This window comes from Atractosteus spatula, chromosome 1 (assembly GCF_055471065.1).
Source record: "Atractosteus spatula isolate fAtrSpa1 chromosome 1, fAtrSpa1.hap1, whole genome shotgun sequence".
Classification (NCBI taxonomy): Eukaryota; Metazoa; Chordata; class Actinopteri; order Semionotiformes; family Lepisosteidae; genus Atractosteus; species Atractosteus spatula.
The window spans coordinates 6,358,730-6,370,796 of record NC_142706.1 but is presented as its reverse complement, the minus strand read 5'-3'; the positions used below and the strand labels follow the sequence as shown (position 1 = coordinate 6,370,796).

General features: G+C 37.9%; 1 protein-coding gene across 2 annotated transcripts; it reads left to right on the top strand.

The window, feature by feature from the left end:
- Positions 1-4,424: 4,424 nt before the first annotated feature.
- Positions 4,425-10,444, top strand: tnip2 (TNFAIP3 interacting protein 2). 2 transcript variants are annotated; one of them, XM_088924461.1, is made up of 6 exons: positions 4,425-5,568; positions 7,200-7,502; positions 7,727-7,816; positions 8,114-8,344; positions 8,486-8,602; positions 9,068-10,444. In XM_088924461.1, the coding sequence occupies exons 1-6, from the start codon at positions 5,182-5,184 to the stop codon at positions 9,341-9,343; spliced, it is 1,404 nt and encodes a 467-aa protein (XP_088780587.1). In that variant the 5' UTR covers positions 4,425-5,181; the 3' UTR covers positions 9,344-10,444. The 2 variants fall into 2 exon arrangements, with proteins under 2 accessions (XP_088780587.1, XP_088780596.1); XM_088924470.1 differs by having other exon boundaries at positions 8,486-8,624.
- Positions 10,445-12,067: the final 1,623 nt, after the last annotated feature.

The following is a 12,067-nucleotide window of genomic DNA, read 5'->3' as shown; positions in this document are numbered from 1 at the left end:
CTATAAAGTGAGTTTTAAGATAGGATTTGCTTTATCAGAAGTGCTGCCTGAATTTCCAGATCTGATATGGACTAGGAGATGAGTCCACAGTGCTGGAGAACCAGAAGAGAAAGCAAAAGCTTACAGTCTCACAGTTTGGAGCCACATACTTGGAACTGAAAGAAAAAATGGAAACTGAACAAAAATGGGCCAAGAATAGGGTCTTGTTTGAGGTCAGATGGGATCAGTTTTGTTGAAAAAGAACAATGACCAATTTGTTTTGTTTTTTATCAGGTAATTAAGATTTAAACTGCAACAATGTAGTTTCAGTAATACTGAGAATACTCTGATAATTACTGAGTAAGATGGTGACTATATTCAGTTTTTTAAACTGCAAGATTAAAGGCTGAGGGACAAATTACCAACTTTAATGATCCATTGATAGCACGCATGACAATGGGATAGGGCATTGCCAACTTTGAACAGAACAAAGCAAAACCAGTTGCTGTACCAAAGGCAGTAATGTGTAAATCATACTGTTGTTTTCTGGAGCCAAGCAATCTAAAGTGCTACTAAGGACAGAATAATAAAGAGTAATGGAGTCCTCACATCAAAAGGGCTAAGGGCTCCTGAAAGCAGGCCTTAAGATGCATTGTAAAAAAAAAATTAATGAATAGACCTAATGTTGAATGAAATGTAATAGCACGTGCATCTCCTGGAACATAAAGGAGCTACTAAAGTAACAGCCATGTTGGCACAGTACATTCATCTTGTAGACAATGTGAGTAAGCAATAAAAAGGTTAGCATAATGCTGAAGCTTATAGCATCAGATTTGAATCTAGGGGTGTTAAATGTTAAAAACTAAACAAGTAAGCCGTAATTTACTGTAGAACATTATTAACAATACACGTCTGGTCACCACCTTACAAAACTACATTGGTGCTCTGTAATTGATCCAGAGGAACCAAATACATAATTGTGATTATAGACATGTCCTACACTAATGGGCTAAATATCAGAATGTACTTTACCCCTGACCAAAGAGGACATCCAGACGGCCTGATTCACATAGTCAGAATCCTTAAAGGCATTAACAGGATAAAGAAGAGAACACAAATGCAAACTAACTCAGGAAACCTTCTTGAAGAAAAGGCCAGGTTGTATTTTAAGTTTAATTAACTACAAGCCGAAAAATGAGGTACATGGGCTAAATGATCTTCTCCAGACTTTTGCAACATTCCTTATGTCTATGCATAATGTCACGTTTGCAATGCAATCTTATTTAAAGTAAAATAAGATCAGACTTAATGTGCCAAATTGTGTTTAGGATAGATTGATGTATTTCCTTCTTGATTTAAGTACTCTGCATAATACACATGCTTGTTTTGCATATTGTACTCAAAATGACAAATACTTTCATCCTGACTGTGCGTCTTTTCAATTAGTGGGCACTAAGTTTCACATGAGCTTCTTGCAGGTTCCTCTAATAATGGAACTTCTCCCCTGTTTTTCCTTGTAATTATTTTAACAGAAGAATCATTACATTTATCAGTAATATAGTCATATTAGACTAAGGAATTTGGCAGAGTTACAAGGTTTATTAATACTATTACTGTGCCGAGAAAAGGCTTGTGAACACAAAATATTATAATGAGCATCTCAATTTCTTACCATGATGATAAATTCTATCACCATAATAACTTTTTTAAATTACAACTGGTATAGTAGTTTATGAAGTGAACAAAATCAAAGTAGATGAATAACTGAGAATCAGTGTACATGTATGTGAAATAGTGAAAAGTTTAAGTAGTACAATTAAGGGAATAATTATCATGAGGTGGTCAATAAATGGATAACAAGTCTTTAAGTATAAGGTTGGGCCACCTTATCCTACAGTTTACAATGGACGGAAATATTGTGAGTTTGGTCTTCACAATACAGGATAGTGGAAATACACACAATCTAAAGGTATTTCAGAGGACCTCAGAAAATGAGTAGTTAATGCTTATCATTTTTGAGACAGTTTAAAAACTACTTATAAACATTTGGGACTCTATCCAACTACTGTTAGACAGATACTGTAGTCTACAAATGAAATAATTTAACAATGACCCCATCCAGCTCCAGTCATCCTGCAAATTGCTCAATGAGCCACTCAGAAAACCATCCAGGAAGCCACAGAAGAAGCCCATGGTAACATCTAAGGCTTTCCAGGCCTTACTGAAGCTTTTATCATTGTTCAGGCCTCAACTATCAAGAAAAGACTGAACGGGAATGGTTTTCTTGGGACAATAGACAGGAAGAGGGCATTGATCTTTACTTGCTGCTCATCTCAAGTTTGCCAAAGAGCACCCGGACCATGCACAAGACTACTGGAAGAGCTTAAGCCCTTTAGCCCCAACAAATAGTGCTGTCCTGCGTTGTACGCACTGCTTGCCAGGATAGGCTCCGGCTCCCCCACAACTCTGTACTGGATAAGATGGTTAGAAAATGGGTGGATGGATGAAAAATGTTATGAGTAGTAAAAACCAGACACTGTCTTCCAACAGAAGAACCTCATCCTGACTGTCAAGCGTGGTGGTGGGAGCATCATGGTTTGGTGATGCTTTGCTGTCTAATGACCCACATAGCTTGCCATCATAGATGGAACTGAGAATCTGCTGTTGTATCGGCACATTCTGCAGGAGAATATCACACCGTCCTTTTGTCAGCTGAAGCTGAGCCAAAAGTGGGTCATGCAGTAAGACTACGATCCTCAATACACAAGCTGATCTACAACAGGATGACTGAAGAGGTATGTCTTTTCACATTTTGGATTGGCCAAGTCAAAGTCTGAATCTAAATCCCGAGGCAATGTTATGGCAAGGGCTTGAAGCAAACTGTTTAAGCAAAGAAACCCTCAAATGTTACTGACTTTTGAAGCAGCTGTATATGGAAGAATGCACAATTCCTCAAGCAAGAGACTGATAAAAAGTTACAGGAAATATGTAATTGAAGTCACTGCCGCTATATGATATATACTGTATAATATATATATGAGAATATGGATCAACCTACAGGTTTGACAATTTTTTGGCACTGTACATGTGTTACTGTAATACTTCAGTACAGTATTGATATAATTCACAGCTGCTTCTTTCAGGGAGTGCTTTTGTTTGCTATTTTAACAGTAACCTATCTCTTTTCCCTAACCTCAAACATCCAGTCAGTTTTCTATTTGCCTAAAGTTGCTGAAATGAGGTATCAAACATCCCTTCTGGTCGGTGTTATTATTGTAGATCATACTAAAGGTAAACATCTATGTGACATACTCCACAGAATTAAGATGAGGGTACATTTTTTTGCAGTAGCATATGTTCTGTACTGGGAAGCATCATTTTCTCTACCTGTGATCCAATGTTCTGTGTGAATTGTGAATTATAGATAATCAGCTCAACATTAATCCATTTATTACTAGTATTTAAAATAATTTAAGCAGGTGAACGTAAGATGTTTTTGTACCATATATTACTTTGCAATACAAAGTTTGCGGAATTTATCATTGAAATAGAATGATATACACTTCCTAAGAATAGATATTTGACATTTACTGTATTTTAGTAAAAACTGCTGGATTGACGCAAAACATTTGATTTCATTCAGCAACTCGGTGATCCACATTCCCAGTCTTGAAGAGTAACAACTCTGTAGATTTTAACAGGGTATTAGAATATTGATTTGACGTAAGACCTGGAAACAACGGCAATATAGGAGAATTTTGGTTTTAATTGACTCAGACGGACATCTTTTCAGAGTTATCAGTCCAATCAATCAATTTCAATTAGAATCTCGGATTTAATGAATTCCAGAAGGCCCTGTGGCTCTCCAAATCCAGGTGTAAAAATCATCAATACAGTTGAAATATTACATAAACAGTGAACACTGCACAGTGACAAATATTTATAAAAAGAAGACGGATACAAGTGCCCCCGTGTATACTGAACAATCATAAATATGAGCAAAATACTGATAATCATTGGAATAGCAGAGTTTAAACACAGGCGGTTTAAAAGCCAAGAGCACTGAGTGGGCAAAACCATATGACCAAGTCAATATTTCCTCCTGCAGGTACAGCACAGAAAAACAAGTCAGTGGTTGTGAGGATTATTGTTCGTAAGGACAGATTTACATTTGTCAATAAAATTAATTTCCAGTCAGACAAACCCAACAGAAGGTTGAAGGGGATTCCTTAGAGAGCTGTCGTAGAAGGAAGCTTCGTATCTGCGAAGATGGTAAAAGAGTCCAGGTCTCTGTAATTTTTAAAGCATTTTCCATTAAAACTTTCTTGAGCCATATGCATCAGAAACTACAAAAAACACAACTGCAACAGCAGCCATCTTTAAGGATCATGTACAGTATATGAATAGGCCACTGGCTGCAAAGAGGCTTAAGGAAAGAATAAAAACAAATACATTTCTACGAACATTGAGTGTTTGTCGGTACTGTTTAATTGGTAATGCGACATGTAAGAAACATTTAATCACAAGGAGGAGAAAGCACTTGTTAAAAAACTTCTTAAAAGTCTGCTGTGCCTTTCATTTTTGTTAAAAAAAAGGTGTTCGTTATGTAAGAAACCATGAAGTGAGAAACCCAGAAATTGTCCCGAGTATATCAACCGTGTGTAGCAAAGTGAAAAAAAAAATCCAGAATGATCAAAGTCTATTAAAAAAGAGGTGTTACGAATTCACCAGACAAGTTTGCTGTCTATACCCGGAAACATCTCACGCATGTGCAGAAGTAGTCTTGCTCTGTGAGACGTCGAGATACATTCTACTGGAAAAAAGGAGAGAGAAACGGTTTCATTCAGAAAAGGAGTCAGGAGCGCTTGATCTTTTTCATTAATACATTTACCAGAAGTTACCAGAAGAGCTTAATCAGAGCGGTGCGGAAAGGAGCAGTCATTGAAGTATTTCAGAGTTGCTAAGAAAGAAAAGTACAAGAAAAGTCCGCCGATACGACTGGGGGAAGTCCCGAAGGAAATCCCCAGTAGGTACTGGAATATTATTTCGAAATTGTATGTACCGATCTATTATACGGCTGACCCTTCTCTCTGGAAGATGTTCGTAGAGCCCTCAGTCGAATAAAAAGTTAGTGCGCGGCTCAAGTGAAGAACATAGCGAATTTTAACCTGGAATGCTGGAGGAATAGCGGAGGGACATCCGATGTCGGCTCTATCAGGTTGCGCAGAACTTCCGATTGCTGGATATAACCAAGCTGATTCTCTGATGGAAAGCATAAAGCGAGAAAACGCGGCGCTCAAAACAAAACTACAGAGCTACAATACTTTAAACACATTCTACCACGAAACGAATCAAGAAATCGCCAAGTTAAGCCATCAGATGTGCCTGAAGGACAATATCATTGCTGACTTGAAGGCAAGATTGGCCGCATACGAAAACACGACGGTTCATATGGGTGGAGAGGAACCTCTGGTTTTTGGACCTTCTAAATCTTTGTTCGAGAACCTGTGTCAAGAAATCGGTAAACTTAAACATCAGCAGAGAGAGACCGAAAGAAGCGCTGATCGGCAATTGGGAAACATGAAACTAGTAAGTGATTTCTTGGTGTATAATGTGTACATCTGCTGCTTAAGATGTTGCAATACTGCAATTAAAATGTATTTTATTTGTAGCGGTTCCCCTGCTATTAGTAATAATTACGTTTTTCTTATCTGAAAAATAAATATATATATTAAACTAGTGGGTAATTTAATTATGACTGTAAGCCGCTGTAAATTGAAAAGGATTGTAATTTTCATGTGACGCAAATAGAAAGGGGAATTTCTGCAGCGTCTGATGTAGGATGTTAGGGAGTTTCATTATAGGCCAAATGGTTACGGCTATATTTCCAATTCCGCCTCGCTGAACAAAGACAATTCGGATTATATTACAGTATCAGTATGGTTAATAAAATTAGGTATTTTTTATATTTATGTCCAATATTTAATGCACTTCTCAACTGTAATTAGAGTACTTATTTAAAAAGTACACAATATTTTGAGCTTGGGTTGGACTCTGCTGATCTAGTATTATTATAATCGAAGATAAAACGGCTGAGTGAACTACAAATTCTATAAACGTCTTCCAGTTTTTAGCGATGAACGTGAGAGTGTGTTATATTGCTTACAACTCTAATTTAATTCAACTCTATAGCTCGTCTTTTTAGTGCCTTAGACAAATATCTCAATATCGTAAAGGTTCAGAGATTCATCGAAATAATTCATTTTCAATGCTGAAACAGGAAGAGTAAAAACTTAAAACAAGCAACCTCCACTTTAGCTGGAAAAACTCTGTTTTTCCAAATCCCAAGAGCCTTTCTCAGGGAAGAGCTGTATCATTTCATGGGAGGCACCGATTGGCTATGCTGGTGCTTTCACTGGAAAAAAATGTGACTTGTTTATATGGTTTTTAAAGTTATAATTTACATTCATAAACGTCTGTAAACAGGGTAAATGCAAATAGAAAATCAAGATTTTTGTTGTTGTTGTTTTCAAAAGTATCTTATCTGGTTTGGTTGTTTTGTTTTTACTTGTTAATTTGTTTGGGCATTTCTTCTGTTTCTCTGCCATCCCTTTCCATTATGCCAGAAAGTGCATGGAACCTATTTTTGAAAAAAGGACTGTTTTGAGTTTAGTGTCCTGTGTTTTTTTAAAAAATGTTATTAGCATGTTGTGTTTCAGGGAATGTTCATGTCTGTATTCTGTATTCTTACAGTTTCATGTTAAGATGAAGAAATATGTTGATGTAGACACAGCATATAGACTTGAACATATGCCATTGCACTTTTACTTCTTTTGACCACACTAGGTAGATCAATTGACAAAAAACTATGTTCTCATGGTGTTTGAACAAGCTAGCTTCTGTGCATATAGTTCCTGCAAGATAAGGCATGACACTGAGAAATGAGAGAAAGCTTCCTTTGTTCCAGTCATTTAGTAAGCAATGAATTTAAGATCATATACAGTACAGTATAGAACTGAAGGTCAGCATCTCATCATTACTCTTCCCCAGTCTGTGTGTGGTCTGCATTGGACAGGATAACATTTAAATTATGTGCTTTAAATAGATATAAAAACACACACACAGCATAGGTAGTCAAGATAAAACAACTCTTTATTTAAGATTAGCAACAAGCATTTTACTTCTTGTAACTGTAAATCCCCACTCTCCTTGAATTTCAGGAGATTCAGGAGCTGCAGCAGCAGCTGAGTGCCAAAGAGCAGGAAATCCAGAGGATCACCAGCAGGCCCCAGCACGAGAAGGACCTGGAGATCCTGCAGCTGCAGCAGACTGTGGCGGAGAAGGACAGAGTCCAGGCCACAAGGGCGGTCCTGTGCTACTCTCTCGCGGAGGAGGCTGAAAATCTCAGGGCCCAGCTGGGCGCCACTGTAGGCGTATGTCAGCAGCTACTGCAGAGACTGGAGAGGATGCAGCAGAGGGAGGACTCCGCCAGCAGTGCCACTCAATCACAGCAGCCCAGAGAGGTACCTCAACCTGAGAGAAAGAGACTGTACAGCCCCTTATCATACACTGCTTTCAGCCTGCTGTAATACCACTGATGTACTCCGCGCGACTTTAGAGGAAATGTTAACATTATCCCGGCCAGAAAAAAATGCCAATAAGGCAAACCAATTCCAGTCTTTGCAAAGCTTGTATAGTTCTTGACTGTGATTGCTAATCCTTGGTTTCCTGTTTTGTATCTCTCCAGGGTGCGGATTCATCAAATTCTGCTCAGCTTCAAGCCTTGATTTGCCGGCTACAGGAAGAAAACAAATCTCTGAAACAGCAAGTGGCATATGTAAGTCTGCCGTGCTCAGCCTGTTGTGTTATGGTGGCTACATCTTAAAAACATAGCAGGGCTAACGCGATGCACATGTTTCAAAGTAGAGAAAATACTCCCCTCTTCTTTTCTGATTAATTAAATATTGGTTTATGATTACAAAATGATGGAATGAACCTTCGCCTACACATGATGACACAGCTCCCTGCTGAAACAAGTGTAAAAATTGTATAATGAAATGTATATAGGTAAGGTATATAGGTGACTGTAAATAATATCCCCAAAACTCACCATGTTATCATATCTCTACGACAGGTAGAGAATTTGAACGCCAAGTGGCAGAAATACGACTCTAGCCGGGAGGAGTTTGTCAAAGGGCTGTGTCAGAAACTGAAGCAGCTGACTCCCCAGTCTGCTAATGCCAGCATGATGCAGCAAGAGATCGTCAGGCTGAACCGACTGCTGGAGGAGAAGATGAAGGAGGCTGCCAAGACAGAGGAGAACAGGAAACGAGACAGAGAGCAAATCCAAATGCTTGAGCAGCAGGTAATAACGTAATACCTACTGCATAAGAAGGAGCCCTTCCTTCACTGGCCTGTCAGACAGTGAGGGACGCTTTGCACAGCTCTTGCAATCCTTCAGCTGTGTTGTTGATTCATCGTTGTTTTTCGGGATCTTGTTTTCCAGGTGCTAATTTATGCCGATGACTTCAAGTCCGAGCGAGCCGACCGAGAGCGGGCCCAGAGCAAAATACAGGACCTGCAGGAGGAGATAGTCAATCTCCAACTCCAGCTCAGGAGACAGGCAAGGATCTAGAAAGACCTAGGTTAATATTCATCCATTTAGGAAATAAGAAATTGCATCAGTCCTAACATTAACCTAACCCATTGTTCCGGTTCTTATAGTTATTTTTCCCCCCTAGATAACAAAAAAGGAAGGTGTATATTAAATACGAGTGAAGTAATGAAGTAAATATTTAAAAATGCAGATGTATTGCATCATGCTTAGTTTAATTGATTATTAGATTATTGAACCATAACCAGCCATAGTTTGGCTATATGCAACCATAAGCACAGGTAATATATACCCATTCTTTTGAATATCAGATCTATTTCTGTGTTGCTGCCTGCACATTACCACACATTTCCCTTAAATAGGCTTAGGATCACTGGGAAACAGAACATTACCTATTGACAGGTTCATTGCTTTGCAATTGCACAGTCACTAAACTCAGTTAATAAGGATGTGTTTTATTGGTTCATTTGCTAGGATTCCAGAGATCAAGCTACCTCATGCCGAATATGCATTGGACATAGAAACGTTGTTCGCATAGAAACGGATGCTGCTGAACCATTGCTGAGAAACAGCCCTGATCCACCGGGGGCAAAGCGATCCAATGACGAGGCTGCGCTGGAACCTGCAGTAACAACTAGGACTGAGTTCAGAGCCTCTGCTGACTTGCAGTGCCCAAGGTGCTTCATCTCTTACAGTGATGATCAGACAGCAGAATTCCTAAAACACTGTACAGAGTGTGCAGAGTTATGACATGAAGAAATAACAGAAAGAAAACCCCACCCTTTAGCTATCTTCAGAAAAGTAAAGCACTACGAGTCTGGCCTCAGTCCTTTGCGAAATAACAGCTGCTGTACTGTGGTCTAAAACAGCTACAATTTTATGCTTTTATTGCCTTTTAGTTGTTGTTTATGGCGACTTTTGGATACCACCAACATTTTCACATTACAGATTACATAAAAGATATAGGTTAGACTGGAGTTTTGTTAAGTCAATGCAACTTACTTTTCAGACTATTTCAAACGTATTTCTTAATACATAGTTTTATTGTACCCATTTATACATTTTCTATCTCTTTTTCAGATCATAAAACTGATTTCATGAATGATGTGATAATGAACTGACACTGTCATATGACATATTTATTTACCACATATTGCCACAAACCAGTTTGTAGCAACATACTGTATACCTCACATAAACTGAATTGCTACAGGGTGGTCTATATTCTGTAATCAATACTATGCTGTCCACCTTAAAGTCTTGAACGTTCTGCACTTTTCTTTTATGGACAGTGTGTTTTAAGTAAATAATAAGTAGTTTACAAAATATTTAATTTATACTTAATTTATTTTCAAGTGTATTGTATGAATTAAGTTCATCACCTCTTTCTTCGTAATGGTGCTGTTAATGTTAATATTGTACATAGTAAATATTTTCTGAATATGTTGTTTGTTTTTACTTGGAGAGTATGTCACAGGTGAAAAACGTGAGTAATGTTTTGTTATTTGTACATGTTTTTGTAGAGTTAAACATCTGGGCATAGTTCCAACAAAGTTAAAATTCCTGCCAGCATCTGGCTGTTCCCTGTTCATATATGTGAAATGATTTAAGTTGTAAAAATGTGGTTTCATCTATGTACACAGAATATGACAAAAGAAAATGTTTGTAATATGCTGTACAAAATGTCAGACTCTATACTGACATAATTTGAAATAGTTTTGCACTAATACTTTTTGTGACACGTCAAACTAATAATTGATTTGTTGTAGTTCAGAATAAGAGCGTATGTTTGATAAAACTTATTCGGTAGTGCTATCATGGAAATCATATTTTTATAATAAAATATTGAAGTTTAAGTCACGTGCATGTGAATACAGTATGTAGAAACGGACACAAATAAGATATGTGGTATCTGATGTTGTGATACTTATTCATTGTCCTTCTCAGACATCAGTTGGAGAACATAGCGTACCTATGAGACATGGCAGACACACCTAGGGATCAGACTGAAGTAACAAATCATTTGTAAGCAGCATTTCCCCCTTTGAATTTACAAGAAACCTTAACCCAAAGCAATCAATATATTTAATTTTCTTTACATAACGTATAATGAGATGCGTTAACAATGCAAAAAATGCTATTGATTCCAATACTCATTTGTTGCATTTGTAATGCATTTGTTCTCTCATTTGGTTTCAGTCCTTATCAAACTTGATTGCACTTCGGTTTCCTGGATCATAAGTTAGCTGGTGAAACTGGGAATGGAATTCCTGGTTGCTGATGTGACTTGTACGTGAGAGACAAGAATAATTAAGGGTGGCAGAAATATCCTCATAGTAACATGAAGTAGATAGTTTTCACTGATACTACTGTATGACTTAAGTGAATACCAGCCCAAAACAATGGTGCTTTTGTGTTCACAGCAGTTCCAGGGCTGAATCCGAAAGTGAAATAACAAAGCATGTTTTAGAGGACTGGAGCAACAGAAGTGATAACTGGAAAAGAGCTGGGCATAGCCAGACCCTTTTAGGCGGGAAGACATTTATGTCCTACAAGCATTTAGTGTAATATGGACTCTTCCGTACATAAATGTAGTCATCTCTTTGTTCTTAACACTGTAAGTAATTATTTAAGGTGTTGAATATGGGGTCCCATGTCAAGTTGAAAAACTTTACAGAGACATTCTGAAGACGCCCTACAAGCTAATGGAAAACTGGCATTGAAAACAACACGTGAAAAACGACATAAGGTGTTTGCAGTTTGCATGAGGTGTGCTGGCTTTGCTACTGTATGCTTTCAAGTGTTGAAATACCTACTGTACGCAAGCCAAAATGTACTAAAAAACACCGAAACAGTATTGGCAGCAGTATTGGCACTGAAGAGGAGCAATGCTGCTTGCGAGGGTGTTAGATTGAACCACTGTAAAACTTTATTAAACAAATGTTACGCAAACATTTGCACAAAACATAGACCAATACAGACTTGTCACTAAAAATTGTTCTGAACAATCACAATTATGGGACAGAACAAGGTGAAAATTATATTTTACTCTATCTCAATGCACTGCTACAGTACAATGACGGTACTCAGCCACTGCAGATACTGTACTTTTAGAGAGTGTCTGGAAAGCCAATGATTAAAGTACTTATTGTATGAGAGTTTTATCTTTATTCATCTGTAACCATAAGGACAGTGTACAGAAAGAAGTGAACTAATGCATGCCACATACTGTACATTTTCAGAAGTGAGGTGGGGCTTCCTTTTTGACACGTATGAATATGTAAGTTGATGAATAACATGATCGTGCATGAAGAATTGGGAAACATGGAATGAGGAATGCAAGGTTAATTAGTAAGCAAACTGACCCACACTGAAAGTAAAGGGTGCAGACACACACCTTGAACAAGCAGAAAGCCATATGAACAATTTCTCTGTGCACTCATTCACTAATCTACCAGGTGACATGCATTGCAA

What these genes read in the sequence shown, in the direction of transcription:
- tnip2 (XM_088924461.1), top strand. Translation starts at nt 5,182, where the DNA reads ATGTCGGCTCTATCAGGTTGCGCAGAACTTCCGATTGCTGGATATAAC. An exon ending in AATTGGGAAACATGAAACTA is followed by an intron (nt 5,569 to 7,199) that starts GTAAGTGATTTC and finishes CTTGAATTTCAG; the next exon opens with GAGATTCAGGAGCTGCAGCA. An exon ending in TCCAAATGCTTGAGCAGCAG is followed by an intron (nt 8,345 to 8,485) that starts GTAATAACGTAA and finishes CTTGTTTTCCAG; the next exon opens with GTGCTAATTTATGCCGATGA.